Source organism: Ciona robusta, chromosome 2 (genome assembly GCF_009617815.1).
Source record: "Ciona robusta chromosome 2, ASM961781v2".
NCBI classification, from domain to species: Eukaryota; Metazoa; Chordata; class Ascidiacea; order Phlebobranchia; family Cionidae; genus Ciona; species Ciona robusta.
The window spans coordinates 6,711,444-6,734,455 of NC_143236.1; the positions used below are offsets into that span (position 1 = coordinate 6,711,444).

Here is a 23,012-nt window from a genome sequence, read left to right on the forward strand (position 1 = left end):
GAACCACAATTAGGTGATGGCATCTAAGTTAGTAATAGTTTTCCATGTTTATGGGTTCTTTCAATCAATATCAGCACTTGTGTTGTATCATAACTTTGTGGAAACAGCTCGACCTTCAAAGTTTGGTGGTCCATGGAGATTCCTTACTTATATAAATATGGTATTTATTCAATGAACCTTTTATTATTTTATTCTTTGCTTGTCAAAACAGCTGTTGTTTTAACTACTTAGTTCTTTCCCTTTTTGTGAACAGATAAAATAAAAAGTTACATTAGGGTATAAAATTTATGAATTATGGAGCCACTAACTCCTAACCAGCATATCGATAAATAAATGTTACTTGTTTGTTATGGCTGGCAGTGGCATTGACACTTGTGGAACTAACAACACTAAACTATTGAAACCCAATTTAACTTTTACAGAATATTCAAGCTGCTTTATTTACCTTATGTGTTCTAACTGATGTTGCTTATATTATCAATGCAAAGTCAATTGGCTTCAAATTGCTAAAGTTAAGAGACAACTTGTTTTCCGCAGTGGCTTTCCCTTGCTGTTTGGTAAGTAGAACAAATGGGTTTTTGCGATTGTGCCAAATCTGGCTTACATCTCAGGTCCCATGGCGTGACATACTGTATGATCTTCTCTATATGGTATAGAACACACCGTGGGTGGGGCAATGGGCTAACTAGGGTATAAATCCCAGGTCATCAAGAAAGACCTCACACAAATGGAATATATTGGTATAAAACGATTCAGTTAAAACAGTTGGTAATATTCAACTGCGTTTACAATTTGGTTTCACCACATAACATCTTAAAATATTGCTAAATTATATTTATACTATCATGAAACAACTATTATAAGCAGAATACAATGCCACGAAAATGACTATTATTTCATTCAGATGGTATTCACGACTTTCTGGGCAATTTTCTTGATAGACAGAGAACTTGTGTATCCAGCACATTTAGATAAAATTATTCCAGTATGGATGAATCATGTAATGGTAAGACATCTCCATCATCACATATCAGCATGCATTAACATGTGTGTATAATAAGATTGTCTGTAAGTCTAGTTTTGTAGTTTTTTGGAACATTTTATGAATAAATAGCTTTATAATAGGAAAATATGGAGATTGCTGCAACCCCTGCTGGAATTTTGACAAACCTAAGACTTTATTTATTATACCTGTTTTCAGCACACCTCGATCCTAATAACTGTGGTTGAATTATTTTGTACGAAGCATTTGTATCCACGTCGTGTGTATGGAATAACTGTGAGCTCTCTGTTTGGGTTTGCCTATTTGTTATGGTAAGGAATATCTATAATGTTTACTCTGTACTGTAGTGTAACATATATAAGGGGGTGCTCGTGTTATAACTCACTGGACTGTGAGCTTAAGGTTTATGAATACTAGAATACACTATGTTCATGTGTGTCTGTTGTTTAAGAACTTATTATGTGATAATTTGACAGTGATCATAGGAGGTGTATCACTATGAATGCACCATGAGTGTCGTGAATGTAATTTATTTCCTATCTTTCAATATTAAATATCCCCCTATTTTAAATTTTAACATCTTTATAGGATATTTTACATTCACTATATGACGGGAGATTGGATATACCCGATACTGGCAGAGCTTCAAGGGCTTTCATTTGTTGCTTTTATAGCTGCGCAGATCATTTTTCAAGATTTACTTTATGTAATGGGAGAAGTGTTGAACAGAGCATCAGGTATGCTTTGTCATTGAAATATAGTAGGTTGTGGTCAATTGTTCCATGTTTTTATTCTCTTATATCGTCAAATTTGGTATTTAACAAAGAGTTATTACAAAAATATGGGAGTAGACAGTTAAACAAATTTTTATTTTAACATTTTTTTTTATTTTATTTATGTAAAAGTAAAAAAATGGATTCAACAATAAACAATTGTACACCTTAGATTGGTTAGTTTGTTTCAGTAGTTTATTTTCACAATTCTTTTTATTTTTAGGAGAGTATGTGGAAGAGAAGGGAAGCAAAAAGGCGTAATCGTCGCCTGATATGAAATATATTATTCTGTTATATTTAGAAACCTCGTTATTTAGCAGCATTATTGAGATTATGATTTTAATTTCTTTCATTTTAAATTACTTGGTTAGATTGTTAATTTATATCCTAAAAGTTTAGTAATTTGGCTGCTGCTTCCACTGTCAAGGTAATAAGAGTGTTTACCCCAGAGTCCGTATATAAACATGTTTATATACGGACTCTGGTTTACCCAATTTAATGAAATTGCTTAATGAAATTGCTTTTATTATACATTCAGTTTTTTTAGATTTATGCTTTTTAAACTAAAGAAATTTGTAGGAGTTAATTTTATTTTACATTGTATGCAAGAAATTAATAAAGAATTCGTAATCACATTTTAAAAAATGTTTATGGTTTGTTGTGTCGGTAATGGGAATTTTCCTAATTTTGGGTAATCCCCGTTGTTTCGCGCGAAATTTACTTAGGTATGTGACGGAAACTAAAGCAAGATGTTATGTCAGTTTAAATAGCGATATACATAAGGTTAAGAGGTAAGTTTAGCCTTTATATGTTTATTTAATTAAAAAAACATGCATAATGTACATTTTCCGTAATTAAAAGGTGAAATTACGAAATATACGACTATACGATAGCCACAAATATTTGTGTTTTTAGAACAACACTCTATTGTAATGGCAACAAATTGTTCAATTCAAAGACAGGATGTAGACGAAAGTGGCGAGCTACGAATTAATGAAGGAAATACAACGCTTGGTAGAGGTGGCTTCCTTAAAGTAGATGATAAAAAAGTCTCAAGAACACACGCTGTGTTGGAATTAAAAGAAAACAAACTGGTTATAAGTTCCACTCATGCTAATCCTTGTTTTGTGTTTTTGAAAGCATCAGGGAAAAAACTTTTGCTAAAAAAGGGTGGTTCAGTTAGGTTAACAACTGGGGATGAATTTTCATTGTTGCAAAACAAGTATAAATACAAAGTATCCCTACAGGATGATTCAAATAACAACAGTAACAAAGATGTTGCTACTGCTAGTGAAGAAACAAAATTATGCCAAATAAATGAAGGAGAAAATTCTTTACATGTGAAACCAAAAATATTTAATAAAAGTCAAAAGTTGTTTCCTAAAACTAACAATCAGCCGCCTAACACTGAAGAAACTCCTAAAGTTTCCAAGAAAAGGAAACTGCCTTCTTGGATGAATAATAACAACAAAGTTTTGAAAACCGATGAACAAAATAGCAGCGGTGATTTAAAAACTGAACAAAATTTATCACAGTGCAATGAAAATGTAAGTGATGATGATATATTTAGTGAACAGGAACCTACAAGCCATTATAATGCAAAGGAATCTGTGAAACATGAGAAAGAAAACGAATTGGATGATGTTGAAAGCAATTCCAGTGATGCCAACGGTATTTTAAATGATAGCCACTTCAGTGATGCTAAATCAACTGCAGATGATGAATCAGATTTAACCCCTGATCGCATTTCAGAACCTGATGACACTGAATGTCGACCTGTCAATCAAAAATCACCTATCAGACAAAATTCACCTATCAATCAAATTTTACCTATCCATCGAAATTCACATGTCAACCAAACTTCACTTGCCAATCAAAACTTACCTGCCAATCAAAACTCATCGGTCAGTCAAATCCTACCTGTCAATCAAACTTCACCTGCCAATCAAAACTCACTCGTCAATCAAACACCATCAACATCAAGAAGAGAACCTTGTGTGTTTGGCCGATCTTGCTATCGAAAAAATCCGAACCATTTCTCTGAGTTAAGTCATCCGGGAGATTCAGATTACGAGTCTCCTCCCGGATCAGATGAAGATGAAGATAAACCTGAATGTGAGTATGGCTTGGATTGCTACAGGAGGAACCCTTTGCATAGGTAAGGTGTGGGAGAGTGATGTCATATACTTGAGTGTGATGTCATATATTTATATGTGATGTCATACATACTATGTGATGTCATATATATTTATGCATGTTTACTTGTTAAAGTATGATGTGTGTAATGTATTATTACATAACATGGAAAGTAATGGTAAAACGGCATGTAAGAAACTATAATGAAGAATGTTAGAAGTAAGTAATGGAGAATGTTAAAATGCTTGTGTGGTGTTTTATATGTTTTCTATCCTAAAATATAGAAAGCAGTTTAAACATACAAAAAGAAAAGTTCCAAAAAGACAAACAGCATTGAAACCTCACAATGGGGATAGTGATGATGAATATGATGATAGTTTCATCAATGATTCAGAAGAAGGTAAGGCCAATTACAGGGCTGTTAAAACTTCCCATGAATACTATGGAGTAATTATGTCTTTGCGGTGTATAAAAATACACCCATGTGTAACTGGACAGTAAGCATACATCATGTATGTCTAGTATATAAGAAGACATGCATGTTTTTTTTTGACATTTGGAACAAGTTTATAATTAATGAATGAATGTAACTTACTTTACTTTATCCTCGTGTGGCCGGAAAACGACAGTCGTTATAACACAGGTTTAACACCTCGTGCCAGCTTACGAGTTACCATGTATGTTACTTTGTGGGTGATTATTTTTGGGAGATTTTTTAATGTATGGCTGATAATTTGGACAACCTATTAGTGACCCATGGGTTGGAGCAATTGCCGTTAAGTGTCTTGCCCAAGGACACATACGCCCACAATGGTAGCAGCGACGAGCCTTGAATCCATTACCTCTGGGTTACAGGCAGGCGCGCTAACCACTATGCCATGACGCCGGTAATACAGCTTAAACCCGTGGTAAAATACTTCTAAGGTCATTAACCGAGATATTTAGAAATCATAGATGAGGATTCAGATTGGGATCCTTCTGTTGATAAGAAAAAGAAACAAAAAGTGGAAAGTGAGAGCGACGAGGAACTAGAAGATGACATCATAATGGATTCTGATTGATAATAAAGCTTTATAAATTTATGAATAAATGTAGCATATTTTGTAAGAGAGTTTGTAACATCAATTGTTTTGTACTGTTGCCTGGTTTATTCTTAAATTTTTTTAATTTTTTACCATTTGTAGCTTAGTTGTATAGTTTCAAAATTGTGAAATTTATAGTTGTTTGGTCGTTACTTTTTACATGAACAACTGTTGCCGATGTTATGTAAGTATAAAAATTTACGCGTAAATATTTAAATTTATATATATTTACGGCTTCGTAAAAACTATTGTGCAAGGCACTATTAATTCGCGAAACTTTCAGATTAACGTGTCCGGTTTATGTTTTTGCTTAGGGGAATACCAAATTCCGAGAGTTTTTTTCCCAGAATTTATTTGCGGTTAGAGAAATGCAGAATATGAGAGAATGCGAAAAAAATGCGTCGTCATCGCCAATTTCAAAAGTGCATACTGTGCAGGAATTTATGTTAGTTTATACAGTTGTACGTATACTTGCATAACAATATGAAAGGGGAATTATTAAGATGGGGGATTTGTTCCGCTGGAAAAATCAGTAATGATTTTGTTCTCTCACTGCAAAATTTACCATCTACTGAGCATCAGGTGAGTAATTAAAATAAACTGCACATATTTATCGTTAATTAACAATATTGTTAATATTTTTTGTTGTAAAATGTATAGATTTTGTATTAATGTATTTTTAAATATATACATTTATTATCATTTATGTTCATGCATAAAAATATGCTATTTGAAGTAATATGCGTTAATGTGAAACTGATATAAAATGTACGACAAGTATTAAATTTGTTCAGGCGCATGCAGTAACATCTGACACTACAGGTTTAGTGTTTTCCAAATAATTTTCCTAACTGTACCGTAAAATCAAAACAGCTAATGATAATTTCAGGTTCATGCAGTAGCAGCACGAGATATTGACAGAGCGGAGAAGTTTGCTAAACTGTTCTCGATTCCTAATTGTTACTCATCCTATGAAGAATTAGCTTCTGACAAAAATATTGGTAATAAAATTATATAGAACAGCTAAACCTTTAAACAAAGTTGGCCAAATCCACTTTCACTTTTATAAAATATAAAGTAACCTAGCAATAAAGAAAAAAGACCATGCAGACATAAGTCAATGTCTGCTTATCTAAACACTTAAAAAATCCTAGATCACTGACAACCATGGGTAAGTCACTTAAATCCCCACTCCTGTTGATATAAATGATCAAACCAACACAAGTTACAAGCTGTTTGTTTTTGCAGATGTTGTGTATGTTGGTGCCATACACACTCAGCATTACAGGGTGACGAAAATGATGCTTGAAGCTGGCAAGCATGTTTTATGTGAGAAGCCAATGTGTGTGACTGGTGGCGAAGCAAAGAGTCTTATTTCCTTTGCTCGAGAAAAGAAGCTTTTCTTGATGGAGGTATAAAAACTGTGGTTTGACGATGTATATCAAGGGTTATGGGTTCAGGTTCTACCAAGGAGCCTTTTTGTCTGAAATGTATTTTCACATCACAAAATGCAATTTTGGGTTCTCAATTATAAATAGACAATTAAAATATGTACCACTCATTGAGTTATATAATTGAAAGTATTTATTATTTAAACACTGTTTCACTCTTTATAGGATATTTATTACTTACTGACATGCTTTATCAAATAGTCCTTCATACTGGTTAAAAGGTAGGAATTTTATGTTATAACTTCTAAAGCTTGTCATGTGAGAATAAATAAGTGACGTTCTTTTATTTAAACTTAACTTGCATTAGAGTGCTTAGACAATCTAAAAAAATACTAGCCAGATAAATGAGATTTTTTTTCAAAGGCGATTTGGAGTCGTTACTTTCCTGCCTACCGTCATGTTCGTAAACTTCTCGATGACAAAGTGATTGGTGAAGCTAAACATGTTCAGGCAAGTTTTGGTGAGTCTTCCGATAAACTTGTGCCGCGAGTTGCGAAAAAGGAATTGGCTGGAGGTGCTTTGTTGGACAGAGGTGAGACAAACGTATATGTTTATTAAGATTTTAAATGTTTTTGTTTCTTAATATTTTTAGTTGTTTTGTTATTTTTTTAACCAATTTTGTTAATATTTTTTAATATTTTGTTAAAATATTCATGTAAGTTGTTTTGTTGATAACTTGTTTTTTTTATCTTTTATAATGCTTAGGCTTAAAGAGGTTTGATGGATCTGTCAAGAAGAAACCATTTGATCTCTTATAACTGTTTATAATTGTTGGTAATCGATTATTAAAAGCAATTTTTTTTTAATGTTTCAGGTGTATATGCTGTACAGTTCGCACAATTTGTTTTCAATGAGACACCAGTTGAACAAATGTCAATGGGGTCCCTTTTACCAGTGAGTTTGTGTTTTTGTTTGATTTTATGTGAATCTTGTACATGAGCACATTGGTTAGAACTCTGCCCCGATCATCTATAACGTTTAATGCTTGGTAACTTGTAAAGTTGTAAGCATTCACAAGATGTATGAACTCACAACACAGTTCATGCAATCAGCTACTATAGCTTGTTAACTCCTATGTTATAATGTTATAACTATAGATTAACCCACAGTGCAAGGATTAATATATATATGAATTCTCTCTTCATAGAAAATCTCATGTATTACACAGCATTTCCTGTACTTATTGTTAGGGTAGAATATTCTCACACTCTTGAATATTTTCTCTGTTTTCTCACGATCAATTGTTTGCAGATCAGTCTGCGTTTGCTTTGTCCTCTGTATGCTATTTACAATTCCACTCAGCACTTTTTTGTGCACTCGTAGTTATTTTTTTATGTAGAAAATTTCTATGTCTTCTATACACATATAGGAATTTATTGGCAATATTACTGCCATTTTATCTTTACCGCCTTAGTTTTACAACTGAACACAACTTTACCTTACTGTTAAGTGTCTCTATAAGAAGCAGAGTCAAAGTAAACTTTATTAACAAAATTAATCAGTAATGTTTCCTATGTTTGACGACTATGAGTGAAACTGCACTTTAACAATGTTACCCAGATTTTACTAAAAAAAAATAAAAACACGATGCATGTGTCTACACATTCATGTCATTGTATTTTTCAGGAATCAGGTGTGGACACTAAGGTTCATATCATGTTGAAATACTCCAACAACAAGACAGCTGTTGCTAGCACCTCTATAGTGGAGAATCTGCCCAATGATGCTGTGATTAGTGGCAGTAAGGGATCAATACGTGTAAGTTATGTGGGAGATACTAGAATTGGGTGCATAAAAATCCTTGTTAATTTTAATTTTCGAACATCAGTTTCAAAACAAATAAGATGACACTTTTCTAATTAGAATTGGTATGTTAAAAAATTAGTACGTAAATAATGTATGTCAGATGTATTTTAACTGTTTTAAACATGCTCTATATAACTTTGTAAGCATTGGTTTTCTTCATTTTTAATAAAAATATTTAACATGATTAAGTACGTAACCCAAACACAAAGTGACTTTAGAATATAAATGGCCATTAATTTTAATTTTAAAAACAACTGAACAAAATCATATACACAATAATTTTTCAGGTGTGTTTTCCACTTTGGTGCCCGAGCAGAATTGAGGTTTCCGTGAAATATCAAGAAACCCAAGTGTTTGAATTTGAATTGCCACCAATACCAACTTTAGAAGGGAGTAAATTCAACTTCCGGAACAGCCAAGGTTTAAAATATGAAGCTGAAGAAGTTAGAAGGTGTATTATGGAAGGTGGGTTTAAAAGTAAAATGACTGCTTTGACAAATAAATGAATGTATCGTCACTCATTTAATTTTGCAAACAGTTGGGTAAAGAACAAAATTCATAACATGGTTGCTGTTTCTTGCACCTTGTGCCCGATTTTGAGTTACCAGTTATAAGATGGAAGACAATTTATACACCTCCTGCTGACTTATACTATTTTTGCATGGTCACTTTTATGCGCATACGTACTCGCATATTTACTCGCATATTTACTCGCAAACACAAAGTTAACACGCATAAGGTCATAAGCATGTCATCTGCTGTAGAAGGTTGGTTGTTAACTGCATTATGCGAGTAAAGAAAATCGCTATTCGCATTAACTTTTTGCGAATCGCTATTCGCATTTACTTTTTACCATGCAAAAAGGGTATTAGGGTTACTATGTTTATAACTTTGTGGCTGGTTTATTTTGACTGTCAATTTGGACAATCCAGTGGTACATTGTTTTTAGCAATTTTCATTTTGTGTCTTGGCTGATAACACTTAGGTAGACCTTGCTACATTTTTCAGTTTTCAATCCTTTTATCTGTACAGGCCTAACTGAGTCACCCGCTCTAACCCTGGATGCCACTCAAGACATTGTAGATATAATGGACAAGGCTAGGAAAGCAATTGGTTATGACTTGCCGCAAGATAAAGAATGGTGTTAATAATATGTGCATTACCCATTGTCTGTATTGCATTGCTGTATAATTGTATCTTTAATTTAACTGTTTGGGTGACACTTTCGACCTTATATTCGCATTCATTGTGTATGTAATATAATTTAATTTAAAATTACTGAGAGTTAATTTATTATGATTAATAACCAAGTCATTTCAACCAGGTAAATACTATATGGTAACTCAGAAGCAGCATGAGGTGTATGAAACAGAACACAACCATTGTTGCTTTAACAGGCGAGGATAATAAGTTACATTCAATTCAGATTTTACCATATTTTTTTCTGAAACAAAGTAATTACTAATTCTTCGTGCAATGAAGCATAACAGTAAAATAATAAAATTAGGATTACGTTATAGACATTTCATTTGTTTTTTTTAAGCTGCTTTTCACTGATGTAGGTTGGTATTGAGATGTTTAACCGCCTGCGGGCGTAAATGAGTCAAAGTGGCCGTGGTTTTTATATTAGTGTACCCTAGAATGAGTTTATATTGGTAAACCTAGAATAAGTTTTGCCTGTTTACAGTACAGCGACATGATTAATGTTTATAGCATTTAAGGTACCGTTGATTAATCTATCAAACACAGTTGCGCTGGTATGATGGAATATAGGCAGACATTCTTACATGTTTGTGAGCAATTTCAGCCTTACGTAAGCAGTCTTGCCCAAGGTCTTGCCTGAAGAATTGGTTTTCCCCGAAGCTAATGTGTGATTGATTAAAGAGCGCAGCTTATTCTCTTTATCACGTATTTGCCCTGAACCGAACTACTTCTCTTGGCGACCTGAGACCTGTGATTCGCCACCCACTGGCGCATGCGCAGAGCTAGAGGGAATCTCTTCTTAGATTCGTGACATTTGTTGTTTTCTCTTTCGCTCCTCGTCGCCTTTTTCAGCTGCTTGTCTGTGACGTCAAAACAACATGCCTCTGCTGGTTTCGATTTTCAACACGACTACTGCGCGTCAGATAAACGTTATTTGATTTCTGTTTTAGTTCGGTTCGTGTTATATATGGGGGCATTTTAATGCCATAGCAGTTAAGAAAATATATTATGCAATTAATGCCTTTTATGATCCTATGCAGTATAATCGCAGTTTATCGATGTTAATTCAAATAAATCATATCTGATGATTTAACTGTATACTATTTTGTCTTTAGAAATTGAAATTAGATTTGTAGCCGATTTGTTTTATAAGTTTCAAAGGAAATGTCAGTTACTTACACAACCCAACCGGTTATCTACCCTGTTGAACCTGAACTTCCAGGAAAGAAATATAAAACGGCATACACCGTTTTGGGGGTAAGTAGACACATGATCTTTGTATTTAAGGGGTGGGCCTACATGTATAATGTGCGTATCGATTAAGTTTGTGTGCACCCTTATGCCTTAGTGCCAGTGGTGTTTTATTTGATACAAAAAGAAGAAAAAATTGGCTTTTTGTTGCATGCAGAGCCAGCAGAGGCAATAAAAATCAACTATAATCTAGATTCCAGGACAAGTAAGGTATATGATCAGCTTAAGTACTTAACATATTATTTTTTTCCTTTATAGTGCTTGCAAATTGTCATTGGAGTGCTCAGCATCATTTTAAGTTCTGTAGTTCTGGCAAATGCAACTGCTATTTTAAGCCAAGCTGATCAACAGACCCAACCAAGTGTGAACTCTGCAGCTTACTATATATATAGTGGTATTGGATCTGGATTATGGGTAAGTAACTTTTCACATGCAAGTTACTTTAATTCCCACAACGACAATTTCTCCAACCCAGTGATCCCCAATGAGTTTTTTTAAATTGTCAGATATATTTTACAATGTAAAAAAATCACATCAAAATTATTACTTGCGTAGTTACATACATTGTAACTCGTAAGCAGTTTAAAGCATTATATGCTATATCTTGGTGCTAGTGAAGAATCTACCCCTCCCGCACCTTATTTTCTAACCACTAACCCCTAGATTAGGGGGTTAGGTGTTAATAGTTAGGGGGTTAGTGGTTAGCAAATAAGGTGGGGGGGAAGACTCTTCACTAGCACCCATATCTTACTTAAAATTATCCCCATAAAACTTTCTGGTTTGTGGTATCATTTTACACTAAAGGTTAACATATGCATTATAAAATGAAATAATATTTTTTTCTATTTCTTCAGTACATTGTGGCTGGTATCCTTGGTGTTGTAAGTGGAAGACGACCGTCCAGTTGCCCAGTAAGCTCTAGCTGTACTTCTTATAATATATTGTGGTGCATGTCTTCCTTCATCGCAGAGGTTTAGGGTTCTAGGCTCGATGCTGCTACTAAATAAATTTCCCCAAAATTTTATTACTTAGTCTACACAGGTACATTTTTTGTTACTTGTAAGCAAGCACAAGGTGTATAAAGACTGAAGCTGCTTTGCCATGTCCAGTGGCGCAGCCAGAAAAAAAATTGGGGGGATTTTAATCAAAAAAAATTACAAAATTTTTTTTTTTGCTGCGCTACTGGCCACGTCTGTAAATTAGGTTTTTTATTTAATTACAATAGCAGACAGGTTCTTTAACTAATACTTTTCCATAAGTAGCAAAGGCAAATTACTACTTTAAATTATTTTGCCTTATCTACGCTGCCTGAATTATTTGATATCTTTCTTATGGTATGCACTGTTTATTTACTTTGCAGATAACTGGGGCCTTGGTTATTACTATTTTTGCTGCAATAACCGCGGGTTCCATGGCGATTCTTCAAAGCTTGACTTCTGCTGGAATCTCTGGAGCCATGACTGTTTTAACTAGGGATTCTATCGGTACCATTTTTGAACCTTCTGACCCAGCGATGGTTGAAGTGAAAAGTTTCCTGGTAGGTTAAATGGAGCTTAAGTGTTAATGAAATATACAGTATATTGCACTGGCATAAATTAATCAGAAATGCACAAACACGAAGCACCGATCTGGGGTGGCAAGGTGGGGAGCCAACTTCAGGATTTGCGGCACTATATTGTAATTTTGTCAAAATTTTATCTTAGGATTGTGCATCTTTCTTATTTATTGTCCGTGCTTACTACTTAAAATAAGAAGTTTACTAAAAAAACGCTTTTTTGTTACAACTTGTAGTAACATTTTTACTGTGTAGCCCCCTATTTAAGATTATGGGTTTCCTTTTTTGTATACCTTACTTTTTGGTATGCCTGACAGTTTAGACAACCCATTCGTGACCACTGGGTTGGAGTAACTGGTAACTGCCATTAAATACCTTTACGAAAGATACACACAGCCACAATAGTACCCGTTAATCCTTAGTCTAATCTTAAGACTCCGTCTATAATTATCTGCCAAAAAGGCGGTAGTATTATTTTACAACATTATATATAATTATGTAATTTCAGAATCAAACTTTGATAATTTATGCTGTTCTTGCTGTGCTTGCCTTCATGGAGTTCATCATCACTATTGTTCACTCTGGTTTCTGCTGTGCCGTCAAATGTTGCAATTCCCAAGACTATCGTGTAAGTTATAGTGTTAGATAATACAAAGTAAAACATTGTTTAATAATCATAATATGTAATTAAAGTTAAGCTAAAGTTGAATGTATGGTAATGCTTTGTTTGTGTACTGTTTGGCCCATAATGCAATGTTAATTTTTTGATATTTATATAAATACAATTTATTATAATACATATATATATATATACAATACATATACAATTTTTATACAATATATGTATACATAGGCGCCAAGTTACGGGGTGTTGGGGTGGCATGGCCACCCCATAGATCTTTTTATTAAAAAAAAAAAATTGACAAAAATTAAAATTTTTGATTTTTTGGCTGGAAAGTGATACGTCAAAATCGTGGTCGCAACGTTATTTTAATTACCGAAAACTAAGCTGAAATATTACGCGCGATGCCTTTGGGTTGTAAGCCAACCTATACTCCTTTTTTCTGCAGACACGCACGCAGCCAGAAAGTGCTAAGACGCACGCACACACGCGTTGTATTCCATATTACATTCCTTCGCTTGGAATTGGAACATTTTTTCGTTCAATTGTTTTGTCACTTATCCTATTACAACGTAACTATTAATTATGACGTTTCATAATATAAATATCTGGAGGAATGTGCTAACTGCCCGACCAATCCAAATTCAAAACATCGTGTATGAGCGTCACATTTTTACGCTCTGCGCCGGCATAGGAAATAAAGGAATGCGTGCGGTAGCATACATTCCACACCTAACAAGCGAAGCAATCGTTTGAATTTATTCTCGTGAAAACAACGTAATGAAACTCTGGTTCTCGTGCGGTGTTTTCAATAAACGATGTTTTTTTGGCTTCTGTCCAATTGCGCACGATGTTGCAATCCTTATCTATATTATATCTCGTTCACTCGCTAATCAAAGGTGAAATGTTTATGCACGTCGGAAGATCGTTGTTTTTTTTTCAAAATTGAAATGCAAATATAAAACGAAGGTTTGAGGACAGTTCTTATTTTTACAATCATAAAAATGACATTTAAAACTTTGTAAGTACAGAATGTTGTACTCGTGGAACACCCATTGCGATCGGCAAACGTGTTGCTGCAGTAAACAACATTAAACTGTTTTGATTGGGAGAAAACAATTGGTAAGTCAGTGTATTTATGGCCAAATGCGCCAATCCCAATATAAACGATTAATAAAACACAGCTACTTTAATCTTTACTGACCTCAAACATAAAACACGCGCATTTAGTTTACTTTTGCAAGGTTTACAATGAACGCGTCAATCGCTATTGTGATGCAAACAATCAACGCGTCAATTGGTATAATGACGCTAAAAAACCACGTCACAATCGCTACTATGTTGTAATAAACAATCTGCTAAGGCAACCCAATTAATATTATATTGCTTATTCGCGCACTGAACAATACTTTGTCGTGTTGCATGTCCTCGCACATGAAGCGCTGCTCTAAACATTTGCCGTCATCTATGACGTCATAATGATTATTACGTCATACGATTTTTACGTCACTATAGCCGGCCACCCCATGAATGAAGCAAAACTTGGCGCCTATGTATGTATATATATATTAAATTTACACCACACAGTACTGACAACCAAAGCAGAGTTAACTTTTAGGTCTGGTATTTACCATGTATCATTCTGTATGATTTATTGCATGCCAACATTAATTAATTCCACAACAGTTGAGTAACTCTACCCAAGGATATGATGTAATAATTATTGATCTTCATAACATTTCCTCCGGTTTGAGTTTCAACATACTTTCCACTCTTAAGCATTGCTTAACTTTTTTATTATTAAGATAGAATTAATAACGAAACATAGAAAAGTCAATTTTCCAAATTCCATTTTTCACAAGTCGTAGACTCACAATAAAAACAACTTAACCTAAAATAACAATACAAGCAAAAAGCTTCTGTAAACAACGGAAGGAAAATCAACCAAATCAAATTAAAACCGAATTTAGGACCCAAACAAGGGATTTATAAGCACTGCTTTCAAGTTGCAGGTTAAGTATTTCTTTTATTAAACCATTGTTATTCAAAAAGGGCATGGTCACTGGAACAACCACCATCACTACAATGCAGAACCCTATCCAAATGCAAGCCCAACCAGGTGAGTGTATTGGGCAACAATATTCATTGTTCTGCTGCTATTGCTATCATAGGTGTTAACTTTTTTTTATTTTTACCAAATCTGGGTTACCATTTTTGAATTGTGGTTACATTTAAAGCATAAAACATGGGAACTCCATTGATTAATGTGTTGAATAGGCCTACTGTGTATAGACACTTTACACCACAATAAAAGCTGTATTAAGGTGTATAAATGGTGCCATACCATATGTCTTCCCCATTTCAATTCAGTTACATGGCACCTATAATGTTACTTTACGCCTATGGTTCCTTCTTAACACCAATGTTTAGTTTGTCATTTAGCTAACATGTAGGTATTGTTAGTCATTAGTATGATGCCATAAATGCTTATTGTGGTACGTAGTATTGTTCTGACACATTCCCACTCAGTTCTTGGAATAAATATGGCATTGTTGTGGCATTTTGTCATTTCCTTCATTGCCGTTCAACAATCCATAAATATAACATTACCCACAATATGACAATATCTGAATTTAGGTATAAAAATAAGATAATAAAATATAAAATTTGAAATTTAGCATATTCGTTGTTTGCGTATTATAATTTGTTTTTTTTTTCAGCTTATGACCCAAATGATATTAACATGGTAAGTTAAACTTTGTAATTATAACTTATTTTTCTTGAAGTTTTATTTATTTAAAGCAAGCTGCGGAGTAAATATTATTTTTCTTGTGATATAGACGTAGTTTACATGAATTTTGCCCAAAATCTAGAATAACAGAGTTAAATTACAGTTACACGCATAACAAGAAACATAAGCAACCTCATTGTTTGATGTTGCTAATGCAATATACGTTGGCTCGCTGGTTTGACACTTAACAGAACCAAGTTTCAAAAGTCTGAATGTTTTTTTTATGATTAAGAAGTTGTTTTTGATGCCAAGCTAAAATTGTTTTTTTTTAAGGCTGGTGCTGGATATGGATACAGTCCCTCACCTAACTACTCTGTAAGTAACTGTTGTTTGTGTAAATATAAACGAGGTTAAACACATTCAGTCATATGTGATATGTTATAAGTAAAATTATTTAAACCTTAAACACAAGCAATTCTTTCTGCAGTATTAACCTAATTTAGTAAACAAACATATAAAATTTTGTTCTGTTGTTGTGAAAATTTAAATTGCATTTTGAAAGACGTTTTTTTTAAGCCATGGCCTTTTAAACTGTCACTGTGTAAAGTAAAAAGACTTGTGTGCAGGAAAACCTTTAATAAGAATTTATAAAAAGTTTCATAAAAAAAATACAAAATTCCAACATCTCCCATTCAAAATGTGGTACGCCACAAACAGATATGATGATACAGCATATTATTATTCATATAACAATAAGACTTCAAAACACACAATGCTATTTGTCCTGAGCACATATTCACTTACATTCTCATCATTCAAGGAGGTTTATTCCATCACAATGGGATATCATATTACCTCAGTGTGTGGTCAAGCGGAAAGTGTTTCCTTTTAAAAAAATAATTTTAGTTTTTTTGTAACTTTAGACAGTAGTTAGTGTTCCCTCTTTTTTTTCTTTTTGTTGTAAAAATACCCACTTAATATGTGCAACACTGCAATAACAATCCAATGAGACAAGTCCTTTGCGGAATAACAACCAATATCCTCCCCCAGGCAATCAATGTTGAACCAAATAGTTGTATTCACAATATTCTACATTTACTTGATTTTATCTCAAAATAATAAAAATCAAATTCACAAATAAACAATTTAAATACTAGATTGTCCTAAATTATACAGTAAAGCAAGATGCAGTTTTCTTTTTAGGAATTATTAGACTATTAAATACCTTACAAAATTTATAAAATAAAACATTTAAATGTGTTTTTTTTCTGTCAAGTTTTTATTACAAATATTCCAAAATTATTTTTAATTTTGGCAAAATAACCAATTTAAAAAAATAACTTAAAATTTTACATTTAAAGATTAATACCTTGTTGGGCTTAACTACATATAGTTGTTTTAAGAATTAGTAATTTTGTATCCCCTTACCCTATAGTTTTGCAAGCCAAGCCAATGGAATGTTTAGATTTTAGTAAACAGGTCTATGGTAATTAGATAAGCCAGTGCATGTTCCTCATAAAATATTGATAACTTATCGATTCCTGGTTTTACTTCGTACATTTATTCTTCTGGGTTTTATGGCTTTGTATTCTACCTGGTAGAGGTCTTGCAGTGTGGTGTGCCATGGGACTTTACTTTAATAATAATAAGTAAAGAAAAAAATAGGTATTTACTTTATTAAATTAGTAAATAAAAAGAAGGAAAAAGGGGCAAGTTTAAACACATCCGTCATTTTTTATAACAATGTTCGTACATAATACTACACGTTTTATAGGAATATTAATAGATTATTTTTTCTACAGGACAAAGCTGGTTTGGTGTAAAGAGGAGAGTTACTAAATATTGACGATTGTCAACAACAAGTTCATTATTTCTTATTTAGTTTCTGGAACTTTTATTTCACATTCTTGCCTTTTGGATAAATCAAAATTTGCATTTTTGTACAACACAGTTTTATTGCCGGCCGAATTTTTTTAACTGTAAATACCGAAAAAAAAGCTGTAAATATTTGGTGTGTGGTGTTTCAGTTGCAGGCTTTGTCGTCTTAAAGTCAAATGTTTTCTGATTTTGTTTACATACACAATGGAAGTTTGTTACTGCTTAATCATGTTCCACAATTCAATGTTCATTTCTTTCACTTTACATTTGATTGTAAATACAAGCACGACCACCTTATTTACCTTGAATGGATGAATGTATCTATTTATCTTCAGGTGGCAGCACAAATTCAATCGTTGTTCTATTTTGCAATTTGTAGTACCTGCCACGGTCTACTAGAGATATCTGTAGACCCGCCTATGAGTTGGAGCAAATCACTTTGCATGACTGAATGAAAATTTAAGCTCTTTTATGCTGCGTGATGGGGCAAGACCGTTATAACACAGGTATTTTCTTTCGTACCTGCATCCTCCTACAAGTTAGAAGCATTCTCAGCTTTGTTGAGTATTATTGCGCCTGGTTAGTTTGTAAAACAGCAGTAGTTTTGTAATAGATTGAAACAGCTGTGATTCTAGTTAAAGCAGCATGTTTATTGTTGACAAATAAGCTGCTGGTATTGCTCACTCTTTGGTGACATCAAGTGAGAAGTTTGGTTTTAAAATATTGTCACTAGAGAGCTTTGCAACTAAAGCACAAACTACAGAACTATTCTCCAACTTCTGCTGTTCAATTTCAAATATACATTTACTGGAAAGTAAATATTCTTTGCAATGGTTATACTAGATAGGTAAGTTAAGTTACCCTTTCTATATAAGTATACACATAATAACACTATATTGGTGTGTAAAGAATTTGTGATTGTAAAAGTTATTTATGTTGAGGTTGACATATTTTGTTTGAATTACAGACCACCCACAACAGTAATTGAAGATGTTTACAGAAAACGAAACAAAATGTTATTACCTGAACCATGGATCACAGAATATTTACGGAGAAATGGGGAATAAAAAGCAATAAAACAGTCAATGGGTCTTTTTACGTAAGGTGTTGTTTTTATGTTTTATTTTATACTTTTTATACCCCATAACAGGCATATGTATATGTTGTACTCATATACAGCGAAGTAGAATGACACATCCTCAAAGTTTAAATAGCAGAATTTAACTGTGTTACGTTTCAACATTTGGTTAAATCACTCCAGACTGTATATTTTGAGATTCAATCATTTTGTAACATATTTATTTAGTTGTACATACGATGACAAACACACATCAAGCATGAGCATTCAGTTGAATCAGACGCTTATGTTGTCTCTTCTACCTGAAAGACTATCCTATTTACCTGTATATGGAAATTTGGACTTGGTATACAGGTGAGTTCTAAGTTGATGTGTCTAAGTTGATGTGGAAAAGTTATCCAATGAAGCATACAACCACAGGATAAAATTTTTGTTTTAAATCGTGAAAAAAAAATTCAAATTTAACATTTTTGGGCTAAACTATAAATTTAACATTTTTGGTCCAAAATACACACGGGGTGAAGTGATGAACACGACAGTGTTATTGTGACGCACAACACTTTCTATTATAAAGTAACAATGTAGTTTTAGTGACTACTGCTCATTTGTAATATCATGCACAATATTGCCATGTATTGACTCATATACTAACTTAGTGCAAAGCATGACAAAAACTGCATCATGGTCTATATAGAACCCGAATTGACTCCATCTGTAACATTTATTTTATTCTACAGCGTAGATCGCTTTACTGTGAAGAAAGAAATATTTGCACCAACTGTTGTACAGCGCAGGTTGGTATGGTTATTTTGTTGTTAAAAATGTGGTTACGTTATGTGGCATATATAGTTCCCCTGATGTAAAAGTATCTATACTTCAGCTAGATCAATGCTGTGGTCGTTTATTAGTTTTTAGCAATATGTTATACATGTACTGATATACAATTTTTTTTTATATGCAGTTTCAGTTGATACAACTTGGACAACTATCAGTCAAAACACTGCTGAGACTTTGCAATGCTTCAAGTACATTCTGGTCATCCGTATGCAAAATTGTTCCTTATATTTGGGGTAGGTTACATGTCTCTAACATAGTTTTATCGTGGGTAAAGAAAAACTTTCACCCAAATCTAACATCCATTGCATGTCTTGCTGTAGAACTTTACCTGAATTGAATGTAACATAGCATCATAACACATTTTTTTAAACCAAGTTTTCTAAATACAATCTTTCATTAAATGGGTAAAAACAAAATGTATTTTGTCTCAAAACTGTGACTACAGCTTTAAGTATGACGTTTATAATACCCTTAAAATCACTTGCAATTTTACCAGTTATAATTTGAAAACTTTTCTAGATGGCCCAGGTGATTACTGGTGCTCTGTGCATTCTCCTAACTGGTGTAGTTATAGCAGTCATACCTGACATAACTAATAATGCTTCACCTTATGGAACTGATCATTACAAAGCACCTGGCTTGTGGCTTGGTGTACTCGTAAGTCTATTTTTTTGTTTTAATTATTTAGTAGAATGGGGAAGATGGGACACTTTTTTATGCCATTTTCTTGTCCCATTTGGCAATAAACAAAAAAAAATTTATAAAACCACATTCGCACAACTTTCAAATCCCGTTGTTAATTATTTAAAACAGGATCAGAATATTTGAATATAATGTGGTAAAGGTGTCCCATCTTTCCCCATCCTACTATATACTTTGTATATTTATTTATTTTTTGTACTATATAATGTAACTACTGTTATCTTACTGCTATTTTCCTGCTCTGTGCTGTTTTAATTAATCGGATATTCATTACTGTATTTGTAGAGATAAATAAAATTGATGTTGTATTTTACGTTTTGATATTGCATGTGTTAACATGGCTCTAAAAATGGTACAGTATTTGAGATTAAGAAAATAATGTCAAGAACATAAGCATAACTTAAGTTGTTTATTTTCCCAACAGTTTATGGTGACTGGTGCACTTGGAGTATTAAGTGGAAAGAAACCAAAGAATATTACTGTAAGTAATATGTTATAACACAAATGCTGCGATAATACTGCAGACAATATGCTATGTGTTTTGGATAATATATATAAATATAATGTATTATGATGATACTGCTACTTTGTTACCTACATGCTACTACTAAACAAAACAAAATAATTAGATAAATGCTTCCATGCTGTTTACAATATTGTCTGCAATTGGAGCTGCAGTAATGGTGATCCTACAAGTTACCGCAAGCACTTCATTCTCAAGATACGTGCTTTTGCATGGTCCAATACCAGCGGTGGTAAGTTCAATGATCCTCATTTTATTGATAACTTGGTCGGAATAAAGTGTGATTACACATGGGTTTATGGTGTATAGGAAGACACCCATACTATAATTGGACAGTAAGCATGAGGTGTATGAATACACCATGTTTGTTTGGTGTATAAGAAAACAGTGTTGTAACTGACCAGTATAGGCACCTATTAAAAACCTGTATTAAACACTAGGTGCATGGCTACCGACTCCACATTACATTAACTGTGTTGGCACTTCTCCAATTGTTTGCGACTACAGCACACTCTGGTTACTCATGCGCATCTAACTGCTCGACGACAACGTACGAGGTTTGTGATGTCATACTAGACATTACATGACAACAAAATTTCTCATATATAAATGCGTGAAATATCATCTGTGTCATTATGCGCGTGGACTTTCACGTAAACCACCATTTGCAGATCTTTTTTAAAAAGGCCATGTATACTATATATATATATATGCTGCAATACTACTATGGTATTTTATCTTGGTAGTTCAAACCACTTCTGTTATATAATATTAAAGTTGTTCATACTTTAACATTTTACCATGTGTTTATTTATCTTGTAAAGATAAAAAGCTCATACAATTTTAATAGGATATAGAGATAAAAAAGGAACAACGAGAAAAGCAAACAGAAGTAATGACAGTCTACAACAAACATACACCTTCTGCAGGTAAACTTGTCTTATTTTGTCACAATGCAGTATAAGTTTGCAGTCTGCAACCATCAAACTGTAACAACGTATATTCCCAGTAATATACTTTGTTACGTTATAACCTAAAGATTGGCTTGATGAAAGTTATTCCATAAACTATTCACAGTCTGCATTATGTAACCTACGAATGCTCTGTCTTGCTTAAATGCATGTTTAGGTTTGCTCACTGCAGAACTATACATTTAAATAGAAACCATAATCACATTACAATATTTTAATAAAGTGTCTTTAATCCTTAACAGGAACTGTAAAGAAAAACAACCATGAACATATTGTACAAAACGCGGTAAGTATAAAAATCCTATTTACATATGTGGTAACTTATAAGCGGGTATGAGGTGTATGAAATAGAACCTATGTGGTATGACGACTGTCGTTGTTCTACCACAATAAGATGAATAACTTACATTCATTTAGTTAACAGTGAGAACCATTTAGTGTATCGTATTAATAGTAATAGTAAATAACAATTGCATTTGGTTAGTTACTTAGTTTTGATATGTGGTTATTGTGAATTTATAGGCAACAACTACAGTCACTTTTCCACGTGAATCTACAAGTAATTTGGTCCCCATGGTAAGCACCAATATGTGTGAAGATACCTAACATGACTTAAGTCATTCTTTTATAAATTTAAATTCTTCGTTCATAAACTTAGCACAATTGGTTTTAGTTTCACACATGCTTATATGCATGCCATGTATGTATTCGTTTAAAACACTTTCGCATTAACAGCATGTTTCGACTTTTCTAGTCGTAAGATATGCATTGTGTTTTGTTTTTACTTTTTACTCATTCCACGTTTTTCATTGTAATCAGAGCCTATTTACGTAAGCAGATAAATTAAAATTTAGTTAGCAACATGAAGTGTTTGTATGCAAAATATATCATATGTCCGTATAAATCCAGACCCTAGACACTCTTGTTATAGCTCAACAGTAATCATACCAGTTATATTTATAAAATTTATGTCTGGTGTATGGTGTTTAACCATACTTGCATGATAACCCGACAGTCTTATTTATAGCTATTGTGAAGCTATATAGAAGTGTCATTTAAAATAACTATTCTATTTTGTTTTAGGACAGTTCACCACTTGTATAGCTGTATCATGTTGCTGGAAAAAAAACATTTCATACTTCTGTACTTTTTTGTCCACTTGTCAATTTTTTTTTATTTGACCACGATCTTTCGAACTTTTATCATTTAAAACAATATTTGTTGTGAATTCTAAAACATCGAACTAAATAAACCATTGCAGCATTTTAGATGTATTTTTATATTTGTTTCAAAGAATTCCTTTGTTTGATTAGTGCATTTTATTTGGTAAACAGATGTAATAAATTTACCCCCAAAACAATTAGAGTCTTTTCGCTCAGTTTTGCCGAAACAACTGTTGAACCGCGGGAA

The 23,012-nt window shown here is 33.1% G+C and overlaps 5 protein-coding genes across 9 annotated transcripts; all 5 read left to right on the forward strand.

The window, feature by feature from the left end:
- Positions 1–6: 6 nt before the first annotated feature.
- Positions 7–2,421, forward strand: LOC149740662 (androgen-induced gene 1 protein-like). The gene is made up of 6 exons (XM_089872467.1): positions 7–160; positions 423–557; positions 905–1,006; positions 1,202–1,314; positions 1,592–1,740; positions 2,000–2,421. Exons 1-6 carry the CDS (start codon positions 17–19, stop codon positions 2,035–2,037), a joined length of 681 nt encoding a protein of 226 aa, XP_089728593.1. The 5' UTR covers positions 7–16; the 3' UTR covers positions 2,038–2,421.
- Positions 2,410–5,019, forward strand: LOC149740663 (aprataxin and PNK-like factor). Of its 2 annotated transcripts, XM_089872442.1 has the most exons (5): positions 2,429–2,567; positions 2,692–3,447; positions 3,529–3,934; positions 4,197–4,312; positions 4,858–5,019. In XM_089872442.1, exons 2-5 carry the CDS (start codon positions 2,709–2,711, stop codon positions 4,971–4,973), a joined length of 1,377 nt encoding a protein of 458 aa, XP_089728568.1. In that variant the 5' UTR covers positions 2,429–2,567; positions 2,692–2,708; the 3' UTR covers positions 4,974–5,019. The 2 variants fall into 2 exon arrangements, with proteins under 2 accessions (XP_089728567.1, XP_089728568.1); XM_089872441.1 differs by having other exon boundaries at positions 2,410–2,567; positions 2,692–3,934.
- Positions 5,020–5,338: 319 nt separating this feature from the next.
- LOC149740664 (trans-1,2-dihydrobenzene-1,2-diol dehydrogenase-like) lies at positions 5,339–9,770 on the forward strand. The gene is made up of 8 exons (XM_089872445.1): positions 5,339–5,576; positions 5,884–5,995; positions 6,243–6,406; positions 6,809–6,977; positions 7,260–7,339; positions 8,072–8,203; positions 8,539–8,716; positions 9,284–9,770. The coding sequence occupies exons 1-8, from the start codon at positions 5,478–5,480 to the stop codon at positions 9,397–9,399; spliced, it is 1,050 nt and encodes a 349-aa protein (XP_089728571.1). The 5' UTR covers positions 5,339–5,477; the 3' UTR covers positions 9,400–9,770.
- Positions 9,771–10,539: 769 nt separating this feature from the next.
- Positions 10,540–17,788, forward strand: LOC149740665 (uncharacterized). Its single transcript, XM_089872458.1, has 9 exons — positions 10,540–10,711; positions 10,964–11,119; positions 11,560–11,616; positions 12,066–12,242; positions 12,769–12,888; positions 14,935–15,001; positions 15,603–15,628; positions 15,947–15,988; positions 17,416–17,788. Exons 1-9 carry the CDS (start codon positions 10,619–10,621, stop codon positions 17,434–17,436), a joined length of 759 nt encoding a protein of 252 aa, XP_089728584.1. The 5' UTR covers positions 10,540–10,618; the 3' UTR covers positions 17,437–17,788.
- A 261-nt stretch (positions 17,789–18,049) lies between these two features.
- Positions 18,050–22,965, forward strand: LOC149740666 (uncharacterized). Of its 4 annotated transcripts, XM_089872463.1 has the most exons (13): positions 18,050–18,338; positions 18,459–18,590; positions 18,798–18,923; positions 19,307–19,363; positions 19,531–19,639; positions 19,926–20,063; positions 20,533–20,589; positions 20,738–20,863; positions 21,072–21,188; positions 21,482–21,560; positions 21,845–21,888; positions 22,125–22,178; positions 22,686–22,965. In XM_089872463.1, exons 5-13 carry the CDS (start codon positions 19,586–19,588, stop codon positions 22,704–22,706), a joined length of 690 nt encoding a protein of 229 aa, XP_089728589.1. In that variant the 5' UTR covers positions 18,050–18,338; positions 18,459–18,590; positions 18,798–18,923; positions 19,307–19,363; positions 19,531–19,585; the 3' UTR covers positions 22,707–22,965. The 4 variants fall into 4 exon arrangements, with proteins under 4 accessions (XP_089728589.1, XP_089728591.1, XP_089728590.1 ...); XM_089872465.1 differs by lacking the exon at positions 18,798–18,923 and having other exon boundaries at positions 18,459–18,595; XM_089872464.1 differs by lacking the exon at positions 18,798–18,923.
- Positions 22,966–23,012: the final 47 nt, after the last annotated feature.